Source organism: Coregonus clupeaformis, chromosome 29, assembly GCF_020615455.1.
Source record: "Coregonus clupeaformis isolate EN_2021a chromosome 29, ASM2061545v1, whole genome shotgun sequence".
NCBI classification, from domain to species: domain Eukaryota; kingdom Metazoa; phylum Chordata; class Actinopteri; order Salmoniformes; family Salmonidae; genus Coregonus; species Coregonus clupeaformis.
Window position 1 is genome coordinate 58,072,021 of NC_059220.1, and position 18,875 is coordinate 58,090,895.

The 18,875-nt window shown below is 42.8% G+C and overlaps 2 protein-coding genes across 2 annotated transcripts; both read right to left on the bottom strand.

Moving 5' to 3' along the window:
• Positions 1 to 94: 94 nt before the first annotated feature.
• On the bottom strand, positions 95 to 8,798 carry vps4a (vacuolar protein sorting 4 homolog A). The gene is made up of 11 exons (XM_041890072.2): positions 8,531 to 8,798; positions 7,966 to 8,077; positions 7,704 to 7,848; positions 7,459 to 7,520; positions 7,238 to 7,357; positions 5,361 to 5,517; positions 5,065 to 5,213; positions 4,778 to 4,859; positions 4,263 to 4,482; positions 2,839 to 2,979; positions 95 to 1,213 (listed from the first exon to the last, which is right to left on the bottom strand). The coding sequence occupies exons 1-11, from the start codon at positions 8,549 to 8,551 to the stop codon at positions 1,112 to 1,114; spliced, it is 1,311 nt and encodes a 436-aa protein (XP_041746006.1). The 5' UTR covers positions 8,552 to 8,798; the 3' UTR covers positions 95 to 1,111.
• A 1,096-nt stretch (positions 8,799 to 9,894) lies between these two features.
• sntb2 (syntrophin, beta 2) lies at positions 9,895 to 18,496 on the bottom strand. The gene is made up of 7 exons (XM_041890077.1): positions 17,582 to 18,496; positions 13,336 to 13,546; positions 12,974 to 13,181; positions 12,100 to 12,242; positions 11,704 to 11,900; positions 10,837 to 11,027; positions 9,895 to 10,738 (listed from the first exon to the last, which is right to left on the bottom strand). Exons 1-7 carry the CDS (start codon positions 18,300 to 18,302, stop codon positions 10,646 to 10,648), a joined length of 1,764 nt encoding a protein of 587 aa, XP_041746011.1. The 5' UTR covers positions 18,303 to 18,496; the 3' UTR covers positions 9,895 to 10,645.
• Between the last annotated feature and the right edge of the window lie 379 nt (positions 18,497 to 18,875).

Sequence of the window (18,875 nt, forward strand, 5' to 3'; positions counted from 1 at the left end):
TGGAAAGTTTAGCTACATCATTTGGAAAGGCAGCACATGTATATTTAAATTACCTGATTCGAAACTTGTGGACAAAAATATGGGTAGAAATAAATAAAGGTTGTAGTCTTTATTAGCCAGTGAAATGCTATATAATAACAGGGATAATGTAAAGTTGAAATATAATCATCACAAATCTTATTATTTTTAAATTCAGGTTTTATTAAGTCAGGGTAACTTGGTTATCATGGATATGTGTAACAGCAGTGAGATCCCCTCTGGGACCAGAACTGACTTCAGTATTACTGAACCGATACCCCCAACTATACAGAGACACAGCAATACTATTATGACATGTTGGAACAATGTGATCATGTCTGTCATGGAACTATTATTTTCAATGCTCAAATCCAGAAATAGAAAAGGGCTCTTGTCCCCATCTTCAGTCACATAACATGTCAACAGAGAAATACTGAAATCTAAACACCTCTCCCACTCAATGATGAGATAAAATAAATAATCATAAATAGTGTACGTAACACTGCCTGTAACATAGGGGCAGCTCTAGTGGGGACTGGGAGAGGTGGCAACACTGGAGCAGCTATGGTCAGTCAAAAGCTAAGTAAACAGAGCGATCATACACAAGACATACATTAAGGCTGCGTTTAGACAGGCAGCCCAATTCTGATATTTTTTCCACTAATTGGTCTTTTGACCAATCACATCAGATATTTTTCAGAGCTGATCTGATTGGTCAAAAGATCAGCCTATGACTTACACATTGAATAAAACATGTATGCACTTACACACATGCGAGACAAGAGCTATGTTACATGTAATTGTTCAAAGCTCTTCACCCCTCCTTCATAATGATTAACAACTTTAAAAAGTGCAGGATGGCAAAGAAAAATATAGTCTCAGTCTTCAGGACTGCAATAGTGTATGATCGGAGGGAAATAATATTTATGAGGTTAAAATGCTCCATCATTCTTGCCAATGCAGGTTAGTCGAACAAGTCCAAGTTTGTAGTGTGGTAGTACTGCAGCTATTACTTGACAGGAGGTTGTATGAATGGGGCTTGAGAGGAGAGACAGGGTAAGGAGTAGTGAAGCCCCTGGCTGACCAGGACCTCTCAGCCCTCCTGTCCAAAGTCCTCTGTGAACTTCCTGACCTTGAACAAGTCCTCAGTGTTGACTGTGGGACGCGTGGTGGACAGGGACCGCAGCATGTCAGACTGGAGGGCAGAGGACAAACCATTAGCACTGTTCAGTATTTGTACAAATATGAGTGTGTAATGCCTGAATGTGTATGTTGAAAAACAGCATGTACACTACCGTTCAAAAGTTTGGGGTCACTTAGAAATGTCCTTGTTTTCGAAAGAAAAGCAATTTTTTTGTCCATTAAAATATCAAATTGATCAGAAATACAGTGTAGACATTGTTAATGTTGTAAATGGCTATTGTAGCTGGAAACTGCTGATTTTAATGGAATATCTACATAGGCGTACAGAGGCCAATTATCAGCAACCATCAGTCCTGTGTTCCAATGGCACGTTGTGTTTGCTAATCCAAGTTTATCATTTTAAAAGGCTAATTGATCATTAGAAAACCCTTTTGCAATTCACAGCTGAAAACTGTTGTGCTGATTAATGAAGCAATAAAACTGGCCTTCTTGAGACTAGTTGAGTATCTGGAGCATCAGAAATTGTGGGTTCGATTATAGGATCCAAATGGCCAGAAACAAAGAACTTTCTTCTGAAACTCGTCAGTCTATTCTTGTTCTGAGAAATTAAGGCTATTCTCCATGCGAGAAATTGCCAAGAAACTGAAGATCTCGTACAACGCTGTGTACTACTCCCTTCACAGAACTAGCAGCTTCATTAAATAGTACCCGCAAAACACCAGTCTCAACGTCAACAGTGAAGAGGCGACTCCGGGATGCTGACCTAGGCAGAGTTGCAAAGAAAAAGGCATATCTCAGACTGGCCAATAAAAAGAAAAGATTAAGATGGGCAAAAGAACACAGACACTGGACTTTTTCTTTGCAACTCTGCCTAGGTCAGCATCCCAGAGTCGCCTCTTCACTGTTGACGTTGAGACTGGTGTTTTGCGGGTACTATTTAATGAAGCTGCTAGTTGAGGACCTGTGAGGCGTCCGGTTCTCAAACTAGACACTAATGTATTTGTCCTCTTGCTCAGTTGTGCACCGGGGCCTCCCTACTCCTCTTTCTATTCTGGTTTGAGCCAGTTTGCGCTGTTCTGTGAAGGGAGTAGTACACAGCGTTGTACGAGATCTTCAGTTTCTTGGCAATTTCTTGCATGGAATAGCCTTCATTTCTCAGAACAAGAATAGACTGACGAGTTTCAGAAGAAAGTTATTTGTTTCTGGCCATTTTGATCCTGTAATCGAACCCACAATTTCTGATGCTCCAGATACTCAACTAGTCTCAAGAAGGCCAGTTTTATTGCTTCTTTAATCAGCACAACAGTTTTCAGCTCTGCTAACATATAATTGCAAAAGGGTTTTCTAATGATCAATTAGCCTTTTAAAATGATAAACTTGGATTAGCAAACACAACGTGCCATTGGAACACAGGACTGATGGTTGCTGATAATTGGCCTCTGTACGCCTATGTAGATATTCCATAAAATAATCAGACGTTTCCAGCTACAATAGCCATTTACAACATTAACAATGTCTACACTGTATTTCTGATCAATTTGATGTTATTTTAATGGACAAAATATTTGCTTTTCTTTCGAAAACAAGGACATTTCTAAGTGACCCCAAACTTTTGAACGGTAGTGTATGTGTGAGTGAGCATTGTGAGTGTCAGTGTTGTGGATGTGTGTTTCTCACCATGCAGACGATGGGCTCCAGCAGCTTGTCGCTAGGCACATCCATCCAGGTTAATTCTATGGCAGCTGGGTCCCCAGGTGAACACGGGGTCAGAAGGTCATCCACCATCAATTGACTGTTGGCACGGGATGGCCCTCGCACCTTGAGTACCATAACAAACAAACAAACTATCTTAAATCTCCTCAGTAGTAGAGAAAGAGATACACCTTTAGTGTGTTGTACAAGAGTCAACTGCAAAAGAGTTCCTACATCATGGGCAATGTTCCCTCTAAGCTGCGCGCGGATACGCAATAGCCCAAGACTGCCACGCAGAGCGCAGAAGAAATATCAGCCCATTGAGAGAAGCATGAGATTGAACTTCACTCAACTTTCTAGAGTTTTCCCTGTTAGTTACCACTATCAACGTTTCCCTTTACTGTGGGAATTGTGATCGAATCAACGCAATATTAGCCACTTTCAATGCAACATACCGAAACAAACTATGCAAGAGATTTTGTTGTAGGATTCTGTTGTGCACGACACATACTCTACACAGACTGTGTAGCCAATCAGAGTTGCAGTAGGCCTATATGCAAATAGACCATTGTCATATATGGATATGTGGTTTTACTTTAAACTGGACTGTGTTTACAGTTGTGGTCGTGAGTAGATGCGCTTGTTTTGAGATCAAAGTGAGAGCTGCATGTAGCCACGTGTGCACATTTTGTTCATATCCTTTGCTAGTTAGTGAGTTATTAGTCCAGTTATAGATCATTTGTAGTCAGTAATAGGCAAGTGATTGCTTCCTACAAGAGCACAAACGTATACATTTCTAGACATCTTTGAAAAGCTAGTCAGGTAAAGAGCTTTTCTTTTTGTCTTAAAGGGGCAGTGCTGTATTTTGAGTCAGGCTTGAATAAGCAAAGTAGCCAATAGGAAGAGGGTGGCATAATTTGTCTGATTCTCTATAATAATGGTATGGGAATAATAATGCATTTTATTTTGTCAAGTGGTAGCTTGCATCAAACAATAACATTTTCAGTCACCTCCTTGTCTGAAGGACAAGTGGATAAACAGGTTAATGTCAAACCCTGCATGTTTTTTCTCTCCAAAAGTCTCAATGAATGTAGGCCTACATTGAACACCACACATTGGCTGCTACTGTAGGCTGGATGATAGAACAGCTATTATGGGACAAATTTACTCCATTGTTTTTGATGGTAGGCCACTCTGCTAGGCCTACATTATGATCAAATAGCCACAGTAGCCTACTTCGCCACTCTTAAAACTGTAACTTAAAGCAGGTACAGCCTCAATGTTCATAGTAAACGCGCGCTGGAAGTTGCACAGAATTTTCACAAAGTTCAAGTTTGCACACAGCAGACCTGAAATTTGCTCAGTGCGGCCATTTTGTTGAGGGAACATTGATCATGGGTATAAATTACCTTTTTGAAGTGTGTGGCTGACTGCACTTTCCTGACAGGCTGCATGAGGGCATCTCGTACGATGACGCTGATGTCAGCCCCGGAGTAGCCTTCTGTCTTTTTGGCAAGCTGACGCAGGTCTGCGTCACTCAGGCTGTGGGGTGTGTTGCCCAGGTGCAGCCGGAACATCTGGGACCTGGCGGGCTCCTCTGGGAGAGGGATGTAGATACGCTTCTCAAACCTGAAGGTGACATAATTCTGATGAGAATGCTTGATGATGACTATTGTATCCATTAGGAAATTATTTTTGCTTGAACAATACAACACAAAACATTTCCCATTTTGGGTGTTTATCTACTGTTGTACAAACAATTCAAGAAAAATCCAGGGCTGGTCTTCCACTCAATGGAATCTACATTAATAGGTACAGACAGTTTAATCAAATATTCAGTCTTTATCATTACTTTTGTGAATCTGTTAAAACAACAAACATACTGTATGACCCATCCCAACTTGTCCCTTTATTGACTACTGACCTTCTCCGGATGGCAGCATCCAGAACCCAGGGAATGTTAGTGGCCCCAAGGGTGAGGATTCCATCGTTGTTGTTGCCCACACCTGTCAATCAGAGAGGAGGAATGAAGACTATGTAAGCCTGTTGCTTATATAGAACATGTTACGCATTGAATCGGAAAGGTCAAGTCAACTGATGCAGTAGACTTAAGTTAAGTCCTCTTTGATGGGGTGTTTGTTTGATCTGAAGTGTAAAAGGTGTCTTGGCAGAAAGTGGGGAGTGGGTGTAGACTGTAGACTAAATTCTCACCTTGCATCTGTACCAGGAACTCGGTCTTAATCCGCCGGGCTGCCTCACTCTCATTCTCATTCCTGGAGCCACAGAGCGAGTCCACCTCGTCAATAAAGATGATGGAGGGCTTGTGCTGGCGGGCAAGATCAAACAGGTTCTTCACCAGTCTGACGGATGGAGAGAGAAAGATAGGCACAAACATTCAACAGGATACATAAGTATCAGTGACAAAAAATTTTTTGTCCAATCAGGTGTGGATGCATAATTGAGATTTACACAAACAGTAGAATTACAAATTAGAAATTATGTCTCACTTCTCACTCTCTCCAAGCCACTTGGACATGAGGTCTGATGATGACACAGAGAAGAAGGTGGAGTTGTTGGCTTCTGTGGCTACTGCTTTGGCCAGGTAAGACTTTCCTGTCCCAGGTGGTCCAAAGAGAAGAATCCCTCTCCATGGAGTGCGTTTGCCTGCAACCAGAGACACATTGAAGCATAATGAACAAATAGACAGAAAACACATACAGTATTATATCATTATGGCGACACATCCATGCAGAAGATAGCGAGAGAGTATACAGTGCCTTCAGAAAGTATTCAGACCCCTTGACTTTTTCCACATTTTGTTACAGCTTTATTCAAAAATTTATTAAAAAAAAATTCCCCCTCAATCTACACACAATACCCAATAATGACAAAGCAAAAACTGTTTGAAATTTTTGCAAATTTATTAAACATAAAAAAACGGAAATATAACATTTACATAAGTATTCAGACCCTTTACTCAGTACTTTATTGAAGCACCTTTGGCAGCGATTACAGCATCGAGCCTTCTTGGGTATGACGCTACAAGTTTGGCACACCTGTATTTGGAGAGTTTCTCCCATTCATCTCTGCAGATCCTCTCAAGCTCTGTCGGGTTGGATGGGGAGCGTTGCTGCACAGCTATTTTCAGGTCTCTCCAGAGATGTTCAATCAGGTTCAAGTCCGGGCTCTGGCTGGGCCACTCAGTGACATTCAGAGACTTGTCCCGAAGCCACTCCTGCGTTGTCTTTGCTGTGTGCTTAGGGTCGTTGTCCTGTTGGACGGTGAACCTTCACCCCAGTCTGAGGTCCTGAGCTCTCTGGAGCAGGTTTTCATCAAGGGTCTCTCTGTACTTTGCTCCGTTCATCTTTCCCTCGATCCTGACTAGTCTCCCAATCCCTGCCGCTGAAAAACATCCCCACAGCATGATGCTGCCACCACCATGCTTCACCGTAGGGATGGTGCCAGGTTTCCTCCAGATGTGAAGCTTGGCATTCAGGCCAAAGAGATCAATCTTGGTTTCATCAGACCAGAGAATCTTGTTTCTCATGGTCTGAGAGTCTTTAGGTGCCTTTTGGCAAACGCCAAGCGGACTGTCATGTGCCTTTTACTGAAGAGTGGCTTCCGTCTGGCCACTCTACCATAAAGGCCTGATTGGTGGAGTGCTGCAGAGATAGTTGTCCTTCTAGAAGGTTCTCCCATCTTGACAGAGGAACTCTAGAGCTCTGTCAGAGTGACAATCGGGTTCTTGGTCACCTACCTGACCAAGGCCATTCTCACCCGATTGACCAGTTTGGCCGGGCGACCAGCTCTAGGACGAGTCTTGGTGGTTCCCAACTTCTTCCATTTAAGAATGATGGAGGCCACTGTGTCCTTGGGGACCTTCAATGCTGCAGACATTTTTTGGTACCCTTCCCCAGATCTGTGCCTCGACACAATCCTGTCTCCCTCGACCTCATGGCTTGGTTTTTGCTCTGACATGCACTGTCAACCGTGGGCCCTTATATAGACAGGTGTGTGCCTTTCCAAATCATGTCCAATCAATTGTATTTACCACAGGTGGACTCCAATCAAGTTGTAGAAACATCTCAAGGTTGATCAATGGAAACAGGATGCACCTGAGCTCAATTTCGAGTCTCAGAGCAAAGATTCTGAATACTTATGTAAATAAGGTATTTCTGTTTTTAATTTTTAATACATTTGCAAAAATTTCAAAAAAACTGTTTTCGCTTTGTCATTATGGGGTATTGTGTGTAGATTGCTGAGATTTTTTTTTATTCAATCCATTTTAGAAAGCGGCTGTAACGTAACAAAATGTGGAAAAAGTCAAGGGGTCTGAATACTTTCCGAAGGCACTGTATATGTGAGAAATAAAAGGCAGACTAACCTGTGAAGAGGTGAGGGAATTTAATTGGCAGGATTACAGCTTCCTTCAGGGCCTCCTTAGCTCCCTCCAGTCCAGCTACATCGTTCCACCGGACATTGGGCTTTTCCATTACAATGGCACCTGTACCAGGACATGGATCAGTTTAGCATCCAAGTTAATTTCCTTCATGAACATGACACACAGTTTAGACAGCTGGTGTGTGAAAGAGGAGACACACTCACCCATCAGTTGCTCCTGCAGTTTCTTTCTCTCTGGGTTTTCACCCTCACTGTCACTGTCACTCCTAGAAGGAATGTGTACATGTGAAACAAACTATTTGGTGCCAGTGACTATGTGGCCCTTGTTATTGTCTGCAATGCATGCATACACAGTGTTTGTTGTCTGTTTAGCAAAGTGTTATTTCCTAGGTATGCTTGTGTTAATGTAGGCCAGTGTCTGTGTGAACAGATGTGTGACGTCAACATACTTATCATTACTCTGTGCTTCCTTGACAGGCTTCTTCCCTGCTTTTTCTTTGTTTTTCAAGAAATCTTTGAGTTTCTCGGCCCGGTCTAGGTACTGCATACACTTTCCACGTATGCTCTCCTTTGCCTTGTCACTGTGGGCCTCATCTGGAAGAAGAGATCAAAATACATTACTTTTTGCCTCCATAAACAACAACCTTATTTCCACTCTGCATACTTAAACAAATTGGACTGGGCCAGGAAAATATTAAATTTCACTCTCACACTTGATAGCATGCAGGAAGTACTCCACTGCATGCTGGTAAAGGCGCAAGGCCTCCTCATAGTTCTTGTTCTTGTCCTCCTCTGTGGCTTTGGTCACAAGATCAATCGCTTTCTGTGTGAGGGAAGAGAGGAAGGGATGAACGATAAAAAAATAGGGGAGTCCAGGTTCAGACCATGGGTCAAACCAAACAAATAAACTGTAGATTTACCTTTAAGGTTGGAATCCATATACTGTAACAGATTATAGCTGACATTTACAGACTTACTAATAACTACTAATACTAACTAGACTTGACCAGCAAACTATTTTGTTTGCAAGACATTCCATTACAAGATAGATACATGGCCTCGTAACAGTTATTTGTGCCAATGTTCAAACAAACAACAGTGGAAAATGTGGTGTTATTGTTGTAGCTACAGTATTCAGTTCAATAAAAAGTTGACTGGTAACTATTAAACAGAATGTATAATAGTGTAGCTCGTAAACTAATGGTGATAACGTCAGATATATTTTGTTGACACAAGTTAGCAAGCTACGTTAGCTAGCTAGCTAATGTTTTTCTACCTGTAATGTTGACGTTGTCATTTCATCTCACTCTTCTACTCTTCGCCCAGCGTCTCTGATGCTAATTCAAGGTATCTTTCAAAATATGTTTGCTATATTTTCAGGAGAGAGGTTGCTGCAATAATCATGACAAAGGTAGCTTCGCTAGCCTATTTGACAGCGGGGATTCGACAGCCACGGCCCAGGCAACAGCAACAACCGTAGCTAGTGGTAACTACAGACATTCATGCAGCGTCTGCGTCACTCCTGAAAGAGAAGAAAAACAGAGGTGCTGCTGCGTAGCGGACAGGATGATGACTGAGTCAGATGTTATTTTTTTAGGAGAGGAGTGGCACCGTATTGCGAAATCTATATATTTTTAGTTTGGCTTTTCTGAACCAGCTTTCTTTCCACTGCAATGACAGACAACAAAACCATTTGTTACAGTTGGACATTAACATGTTTTATTCTTATAGATATTTACATTTTAGATTATTACATTATTATCATACATTGCATATATCTTAATGCAGGCTTGGAAGTCTAAAATACTTTGCATATAACAGGTTTGCAGCAGCAGTGTTTCTCCTATGCTTTCTCTGCTAAATGATTGTGTGGAACGCAAGCTGCCACATGTAACTTTGGTTAAATAACCCTTTCTCAAAAAAAAGAAGCGTTGCTATAACAGTATACAGCTCAAAACTAACAACCAAAAGGAAAACAAAGATATGACAGTTTGTCAAACTGTGAAATGCGAATTAAGATACATTCATGGGTAAACTAAGGTGGCTATCAAGCTTGAAACGGAACAGTTCAGGTCTGTATTGATAGAAATGTCCATTATTAGAAGTAGGCCTACAGAGACTGAATTGGGATAGAGTTCAGTCATACAGTTGGCAGCATCCACTAGGCCCCACTTACAGTATCCGCTTACATACTGAGACAAGCTGTTAGGATGATCACGTGGTAGAGCAGGGTCTGAAAAAGAGCTTTAACATATGTAGGACACAGAGACAGAGGTCACATACAGCAAGATGATAAAACAAAATAAAAGAATAGCATCCTATTTGTGCTAGTAAAAGCATCCAACGCTTCCTTTCACTAAATGGACATGATGAGGTACCATATTGCAGCTGAAATTGTATTTTCTCAGATATCATAGTGCTGAATGAACATCTTTGAACGTTCTTTATAGGTATATCGCTTATTTTAATTACGTACTGGGTGGAAACATTCCCCAGAACACTTAGCAGACAGCTTGTAGCTCAGTGACTTTACTGTGGATGCCTATTGACAGTAAATATCATGTTTGCATTGTGTGTATACAAAACTTCCTCAGGAAACACAGAAAAAGATGAGGTCAGAAAAAGGCAGAGAAGCTTAGGTATGACCTCATGAGCTTTAATAGAAAGCATTGGCTTAGAGCCAATGCAGAAGGGAATGATAAAGGGAAGTGGTGTTCTCAGGCAGCATGGGACAATGGTTTGGCAGTGTGACTAGCCTACTGGAGAGCAGGTTGACTTTGAGGCAGATGACAGGGGTCACTGGTGTTACACCATGGTTTTGTAAATGCTCAAAAATAGCATCACATTTTCATAGTCAAGTAATGCTAAACATAGGATATACATACAAAATAATTAACTGAAAAACAGTACAGAAATAGCATGTTAACAATATAAGAATAATACTACTTGTTGTTGAAAGCTTACTTTGCTTTAAACCTATTACCTTTTGAAAATACAGAATACTTCTACACACACTAAAAATAACATTTAACAAGGCACAGTTGGCAATCCTGATTATAACAGTCATTTTGGATAATGTGCTAGATAATCAGTTTTCGAGTAACAGGCACTCTATAAAGCCAACAGAAATGCAAAAGTATAAACCCATTCATTCTGGCAGTATGCTCTAGGCCACTCACACTCAGTTATCAACTTGGAAACCCAATTGCATGTACACATGCTCATATGAACAAACACATACTCTGTTCATCACAAAATCACTCATTCGCCTGACAAGAACAGAGTACATGCATAAAAATAGCCAAAAGTATATTGGAAGGCTGTGATGAATGATGCATAGTAAAAATATGAATATTTATGGGTATGTTCCCGACTCCAGCCTCTTCCCACTTCACGTCAGCAGGCCCAGACGAGTCAGTTTGGCAGACAGGAAGGAATGAAGAACAAACACCATGGGCTTGGGGCCAGAGTGCAGGTCAAACACCTGAAAGAATGAGACAAGATAAAACATACAAACAGTACATGAATCAATACATTCAATGGACTTTTAGACCATTGCACTCTAACAGTGATGTAGCTTACCATTTCGCCCTCTGGACCTCCAAAGTCCAGGTAGAGGTTGCGGATCCCGTCGTCTGCAGACATCTTGAGCTTCTCGAAGGGGTATCTGTAGAGCACAGCACCCCCTGCAGACTCCCCTGGCTCCCGGGTCACAGTGAAGCCCTTCTCATAGTGCAGTATGAGGCGAACGTCCTGCCTGTTCAGCATGCAACCTGAGAGACAGAGGGAGGGAAGTGTGAGAACAGTACTGCACAAAGTAAACGTGTGTGTGTGTGTGTGTGTAATTGGAACAGTATGTATGTGCCTGTGTGAAAACGTTTATGAATATGTTTGTGTTGCAGTGGAATAGGGAAGGAAAAGACTGAACATTTCCAGCACATACTAGCAGCCAACTATTGTTCTCTATTGAGTGGAAACATTCCCCCAACTGACTAAGCTTCTTCCTTTACAACTTTTTTTTCCCACTGGTGTTTTTGGTACATTCACTTTTTTCTGTCGCTACTTCCTGTATCACAGTGAGAAGTGAATCATGTGATTCCAAAGCTTCACTCAATAATATATGCAGATAGTTAGACAAACCAATGTTAGAAATGCAGACACACATACACTTACCATCATTAGACATACAGACACACATCCACTCACCAATGTTAGATATACAGACACACATCCACTCACCAATGTTAGACATACAGACACACATCCACTCACCAATGTTAGACATACAGACACACATCCACTCACCAATGTTAGACATACAGACACACATCCACTCACCAATGTTAGACATACAGACACACATCCACTCACCAATGTTAGACATACAGACACACATCCACTCACCAATGTTAGACATACAGACCTACAGACAGACACACACACACTCACCAATGGAGACCTCCTTAATGAGTTCTGCGGCAGCATGCGCCCCCTGCACCAGTGCCCGGGTCCACGAGGACAGGTCCCAGTGTGTCTCTACCCGGAACACATGGGACTCGATGCCCCGCCCTGTACCCGTCCGAGTGGCAAACACCAGGTCTGCCCCCTGCGCCGGGGAACTGCGGGCACTGCCAGAGTGCACCAGTCTACAGAGAAATGCGAACATACCACAAAAGGTTATATCAGCTCACTCTTTGCGCCTCCCAGTGATTCATAAGTTATGATAACAAAATGCCAACACATCGCAGAGTGAAAAAGGCAGAGAGAGAGAGAGACAGACAGACAGACATAAAAAGAGAGATACAACCTTCATTCTAATTCTGCCTGGCAAACTTGTTGTCCTACCTTGTGGCGAGTAGTGGGTGTGTGAGCAGGGGTGTGGACCAGGCTTCGCGGTTCCATGGCACTGATTCAAACAGCAGGATATCTTTCTCTGTCAGTGCCATGACGATTGGTCGGAACTGGTGCCGCCCACCATCCAGCTGGACCTACACCATAAAGAAAGAGAGACAGCATGAGAGAAGTGAGTGTCAAAGTGCTCATGTCATTTCTGATGAGATTTTCCATATCTGTTTGTGTAGGTGTGTGTGTGTGTCATGCTAGGTGGGCCCAGAGGAAATAGTTAATGCAACGGCAGCTTCCTTTGGTTTTCTGTCTCAAAGTGCGTCCTGTCAACCCTCAACATGGCCAATTAAAAACACACACAGACAATATCTATACATTTAACATGGTATACTGACACTACACCGCTACCTGCTTTGTGGACTATTGCTCCCATGCTGCTATGCCCTGTGGACTATTTGCTGCATTCATTTTGTTGAGCTGTTTCTCGCTTTTCCCCATTGTTGCCCTTTCTTCAATCGTGTTTTCTCTATTGTTCTTTTTAATTATGTGTAAAGTGTGCTGTGACTTGTGACCCATGTAAACTGCACTTGAAATACATTCTGATTTTATTCTGATTTGCACAACATATAAGACAGCACATTTAAAAGACTACAGAATATCACAACTGAAAGTTCAGAAAACACAGTGATCCATTTAACTCTTTACAGTACACATGCACTATTGTACAAGACTGAACAACACTACACAATGCTGTATGTGTGAATCTGTACATAAGTGTACTTGACAGCAGCATACAGTCCTTCAATTTGGTTATTTTGCTTAATATTAAGTGTGTTTGTGTAATTTATTCTGAAGGCCTATATGAGTGCAGTACCTGTTCTGCCAGCCAGCTGATGTGTTTGAGTTGGGGGTGTGACCCGGTGGTGCTGGAGCCCAGGTAGGAGTTAATGTGGACCAGGGTCTGGGGCAGCAGGGCAGCAATGTTAGTGTGGATGGCTGTGAACCAGGAGTGGGCGCTGGGGCCGTCCTTACAGCGCATCACCACCGTGTGCTGGCCATCAGGAGAGTGCAGCTCCATGAGCCTTTGGAAGTCAACAGTCCTCATCATCATTATCTTACTAAACATACCAAACCAACATTCAACATTCATGCTGCATTTCAATTGCTCTCTCTCATTCACTCACACACACACACACACACACACACACACACACACACACACAATGCAGGTCTTACCTGTTCTCCAGGTCAGGCATGGTCAGGTTCCTGCTGATAAAGCACATTTTGAGGAGGATGATCTTCCGGTCCTTGGCCCCGCTGTGTTTGGGGGACCCAGAGTCCTCACTGCCACTGAAGTTGGGGGACTGAGGACGCACCCCATCCCACGGCAGGTCTGCCACCAAGGAAGGCTTCTTAAACAGTGGGGAAACCTCTCTGATATATTTCACTACCGAAATGCAGAAATACACAAAATAAAGAACATTAGTGATTAATTATGCATAGACCTCAAGTTGTACAAAAGTGTGTCCAAAAGCAACACATGATTGATCATATTTCAGACTGTGGTTGAAAAGTTGCAACGCTCAATTACAGAGTAATAAATGTCTTATAAGGAGGTATTAGTCTCTTGTGGAGTTGCTCTGAGTGGGAGAGTTGGCGATGCAGTTGTGTGCTTGGCAGGTCGACTGCTTGGAGAAGAATAGCTTTGACTGAAATCATGGATTCAGTTTCCAAATTTGGTCCAGCGGCCTATTCCACTTCTCCTCCATTCTCGCTTTCCCTCTCTCTCTCTCGCACGGTCTCTCTCTCACTCACTTCTACTGCTGTATGTTAGTCCTCTGGATTGCTCTGCTCTGACTGAGAAACTCGATATGAGGAGCTGAAAATATGAGGTAATTGTTGCATGTAGGAGAGGATTAGGGTTGTGAAAGTAATTGGCCCAAACATCTAGAATGAATATGGGTGGACTGTGTGTGTGTGTGTGTGTGTGTGTGTGAGGGAGGTAGAGGTGAGGCACTAGGCCAAGGATTGGAACCTATTTCCAAGACGCTGCAAACCACACTGTTCTTATTAACAGTGTCAGTGAATATTTCTGCTTATGCAAGTCTTTTGGTGTGTTTATGTACTGTATGTGTGTATGTATGTGTTTATGTGTGTGTGTGTGTGTGTGTGTTTCACGAAGCGGCTGGCCCTCAAGATATGAGCTATAGCATGACGAAACCCCCACCAAAACCCAACCCTGAAGAAATCAAGATGGACAGAGCCTGCTACAGTCATACAGCGAATCCTGACGGAGCAAAATATAGATTATACTCACTGCCATAGTGTCATATGTCCAATACACACAGCCACATGATTTAGTGCAGAAATGTGAGGAGTAGTAAATGACGAATCAAGTTTTAACGTAATCATAACATTTACTGTAAAGATGCTCAGTCAATACTTTTTCCAGTCACAACACCACTGCAGTGTTCCAGTGTGGTTATAAATGTCATGGTATGTTTAAGTACAGGCTCTGTCTCTGTGTGTGGTATTCCTGCGTCCCCACTCTACTGTAGCTCTGGTATCTGTACGGATATGCTTTAGCCATGACAGGTTGAGCTATACGTGACAAAGACATTATGACACTGGCTCGCACTCAGAGGAAAGATACATGTTGGAGGCTTGGAAGCTTACCACTACATCTCCATCTGCCAACACTCTCTGCTTGAGTAAGTGCAGACTGCATTGGAACAAGGAGGATGTTGGTGTTTTATGGCAGTGTTTTCTGTTGAAGTGAACGAGGAGAAAGTGTGTCCCACACCCAACATGGAGTTAAAACTTTGTGAAAAGTTCTGAGTCAGATAGTTGGTTCCAGAAGATGCCCTCACTGTCCCTCTCTGGTGCTGTTTAAAGATCTCATTAGAACTGTCAGCATTGTCACTCAGCTCCAGTTCGGATTTTAATTAGGGCACTACACAGAGGACCGCGTGTGTGTGTGCATGTCTGCGTGTGTGTAAGAAGGAAAGAAATAAGGAAATAAAAGAAGAGAGCGAGAGATTGAAAGAGATGAGACGAGGTCCCTAGAGGTGCCATCACACATAGCGGAGCTTGTCCGTCTCTCTCCCTCCATACCTCTATGCCCACAGCAATGCAGAGGAATGCCACAGAGAGGAGGAAGGGGAGTAGAGCCACGGTAATATGACCGACTACAACTCATATTTGGCTGAATGAGTTGTGGTTCAAACCCATGCACTGTTGCGCACCCTGCTCCTTTCCCCATGGTTTGATCATGTATACATTTGCTCTCTTCTTCTTGTAGCCTTCACCTGGGTATGACTTTAAGTGATCGCTTACACCCCAGACCCTTACCACTGTTTTTCTTCTGACCAAAATCCCCCTGTGGTTTGTCCAGCTTCACCCTCCTTTCTCTCCCCCTCCCCCTGCCACAGACTGTTCTCATTAAAGGCCTGGCAGCACACAGTGTGTCAGACTCCCCAGATTGGGAGGGGGTAGGGGGGTTGTAGAAGGCTCTGGAGAGGCTCCCTCTGCTCCCCTCAAATATACACACCTGCCCCCACTCAACAAAAAAAAACCTCTGCTGCTCCCATTCAAACACACACACCTGCCCCCCTTCCTCACATATTTTCACCCTGACCTGGATCACAAAAGGATGGCATGCCAATTAGCATTGTATATATCCAGTATGTGGATAAAAAAAATAAACATTATACAAAGTGCACATGCTACTACACTGTCCATGCAATGAATCACACATACAAATGTCTTAGTTAAGTAGGTTATACTCAGATATATTTATGTGGATATCCATCTCTGTTTACAAACACAGACAACTTGAAAAAAACATGAAAGAACGATGAGAAAGAAAGAGAGACTGGAGAGCAAATGTGCTTTTTCCACTGATATGAATCAATAACGACAGTGTTTCTTAAATTAGTTACATACAACATTAACCTGGATTCATACTTTATATGTGGTGGCTTTTATGATGCATTGCAGACTCAAGTGAAATGTTCAATGGTCATTGGTCAGTAAGTTTTGGCTTGTGAGCATAAGAAAATAACTGTCTCTAATCGGGCCTGTCCCCATTTTATGAATAGAGTCTTTGTCTCTTTGTAGTGTTTTTATTCTTCCTTTTAACCAGACAATGGCCTCCTCCTCTATCCACCAACGATCAGACAAACTAAACAAGACAGCCATGATCCAATTGACTAGCGTTATTCAGTTATTACATGTCCATTACAGTGAGCTCATATTTATTATGAACGGTTAAATAAAGCAGCTATCATATTAGTTAGAAACACAAAATCCATGCCTGTGTGAGAGTTTTACACAGGCCTTGGAAGCAACCTGGGTCAGGAATGTGAAGTCACTAATTGCCATAATGTCTAGCGTTTATGTATTGTGTACATTACATAGTGGTCTGGAAATTGAAACCTCATTCTGACCTTACGTTATGTCGGTCTGTGGTTAGGCCTATCGGAGTCTTCAGAGGATGAGGAGAATGCAGACAGATTGGAATTGGGGTCCATTTACAAACACCACAACTCACTCCCTGTCATTCTAACAAACAGTGACAGGCAACTGGCACATTCCTTAAACAAAATCCCAGGTTGCCCGCAATGGAGAGACACAGATTACACAAACTCTTATTTAGGACTATTAGGCCTATTTCAGACGACAAGCAGAAAATACTACTTTATTTTGGGGGTTATAGTGAGAACTAATTTGACTTGCTAAATGACGCAAACTGCTTCACACTAACCAACTCTCTACATCCAACCTTATTCAGTATTCATGCTGGGTTAATTTCCAAAACATTAACCACCACACAGTGCATTTCAGCCACTGACCAGTTGTTTCCAACCCCCGGGGAAACAAAGTACTCTTAAAATCAATATAAGAGCACACAAACATGATGATTCACTGTTTTAGCATACAATGATTTACCTAAAATAATCCAATGCCACAAATCCAATGTAGCTAATTTTGTAACCACTGTGCAATACTTTCCTGTTTACAATAGGCCAAATGATAGGCTACGTTGAGTCAGTTGACACCGCCCCCTTTAAAATCCCATCAACAGTTGTGGAGTGTGAACTGGTTACATAGTAACCTATAGCTATGCGCTGTGGTCTGGCAATGTGCCAGAAAGTAAACATCGTAGCCTAAAACCATGGCCAGAATTCTGGCTACGTTGAAAATAAATGGAAAAGTAGCCTGGGCATCAATCAGTTCAATATACTGAATGTTCATCATCCAACTGGCTGCTCATTATCTTATTTTTGGTATTTCTGTGTGTCTATTTCCTGACGCAATATTCGGCCCACAGCTGCATCCTAGGCCTAGGCTACAACTTCTAAAAAGAGGAAGAATAAAGTTGTATTTGGATATAAAGCGAACATTGTTTAGGCTACTACTGAATGTTGCTGTCAGACTGACTGGCCTTCTCAAATCCCCGCTATTGCGTTTGGAAACTTACCTTCAAGCGTAACCTCTTTCCCGGCCTTTTTTAGAGCCTGGACCGCTAGATCATGCGTAGCCTCCCTAAGGTCATTTCCATTGACTGACAGGATCGCGTCGCCGACCCGAAGAGCCCGACTCTGATCAGCTGCAAGTCCGGGGAAGATCTTGGATATGAGGATGGGCATTCGGTTTTCCCGACCCCCCTTGATACTGATCCCCAACCCGCCCGACTCTTGTTTTACAACTCTAACTTTACGCACAGCTTCCGATGCGCCGGATTCTAAATTGATGGAAGTTTCGCCATGCCTGGAACTGAAGCTAGATCCAGGACTACCGTAACTGGACCCCGGGCTGCCAAAATCAGAGTTCGTACCGTTATCGCGATTATACTTGCCAGAGCTGGGGCTATTAAAACCGTCGTAGTGACCCCGATTGATGCCCCCGCGCGCTGGGCTAACGCTTCGTCCTAGCGCACCATGGTTCGGATGTTGCTCTGGGTTCGAGTTTTGACCACGGTTCGAATTTCCCGACGCTAACCCCGGATCGTTTCCGTTCGACATTCCATTTCGCAGGCCCGCTGAATTGTTGTAATCCAAGTTGTTCCCGTGCGCGTTTATCTCTGCTTCGGCCGTTAATGTGAAAGTCTCGCGGGTCAATTCGGCGGCTACCCGAATCCAGCGGTCCCGGAGCAAAAGGTCTAATTGACCATTTTTGTCCGCTCGTGTCCAGACAGCCATCCTGGTAGTCCGCGGTAGGTTTCAGACTAAACTCATGATGAACTTTTCCTCTTTTCAGAGTGCGTAGGGTACCCAAGCACTAGCCTACACTACATTTGACACACCCACTTACGCACAGATTGCGGGAAATTGAAGGACATTTTTCTAAAAAGGGTGGAAGGGACTCAACTGCCTCTGATGTACTTCCTCGTCATTTGGCGTGCTGAAGCCGGCAGCCTGCTGAGTAAAAACTCCGAGCCAGATGACAGAAACAGCCAATGAATGGGACCTTAAATTACTTATTCATGAAAGAGGCGGGGTGTCAAGAAATTCCCAGACATGTAGGCCTACTTTTACCTTCTTCAGACATAGGCCTACTTTTTTTATATTCTGAAGGCTAGTCCATCTCCCTTCTTGCTATAGGGCTCTATTATCCTGTCTATTACATTGTAACAGACACTTTCTTATATAGGTGTATCTAATGGATTAATGAATGATAATAGCATTTAACATGTAGGCTATTGCATATTAGTGAACAATTCATTGACCTTTTAACCTATCTAACAAAGCTTTAGATCTTCTCATGGTAGCACA

What these genes read in the sequence shown, in the direction of transcription:
- sntb2 (XM_041890077.1), bottom strand. Translation starts at nt 18,302, where the DNA reads ATGGCTGTCTGGACACGAGCGGACAAAAATGGTCAATTAGACCTTTTG. An exon ending in ATGCCTGACCTGGAGAACAG is followed by an intron (nt 13,182 to 13,335) that starts GTAAGACCTGCA and finishes TGACTTCCAAAG; the next exon opens with GCTCATGGAGCTGCACTCTC. An exon ending in TCAGCTGGCTGGCAGAACAG is followed by an intron (nt 12,243 to 12,973) that starts GTACTGCACTCA and finishes TTTATGGTGTAG; the next exon opens with GTCCAGCTGGATGGTGGGCG.
- vps4a (XM_041890072.2), bottom strand. Translation starts at nt 8,551, where the DNA reads ATGACAACGTCAACATTACAG. An exon ending in CTTCCTGCATGCTATCAAGT is followed by an intron (nt 7,849 to 7,965) that starts GTGAGAGTGAAA and finishes CTCTTCTTCCAG; the next exon opens with ATGAGGCCCACAGTGACAAG. An exon ending in CAGCCACACACTTCAAAAAG is followed by an intron (nt 2,980 to 4,262) that starts GTAATTTATACC and finishes ATGGTACTCAAG; the next exon opens with GTGCGAGGGCCATCCCGTGC.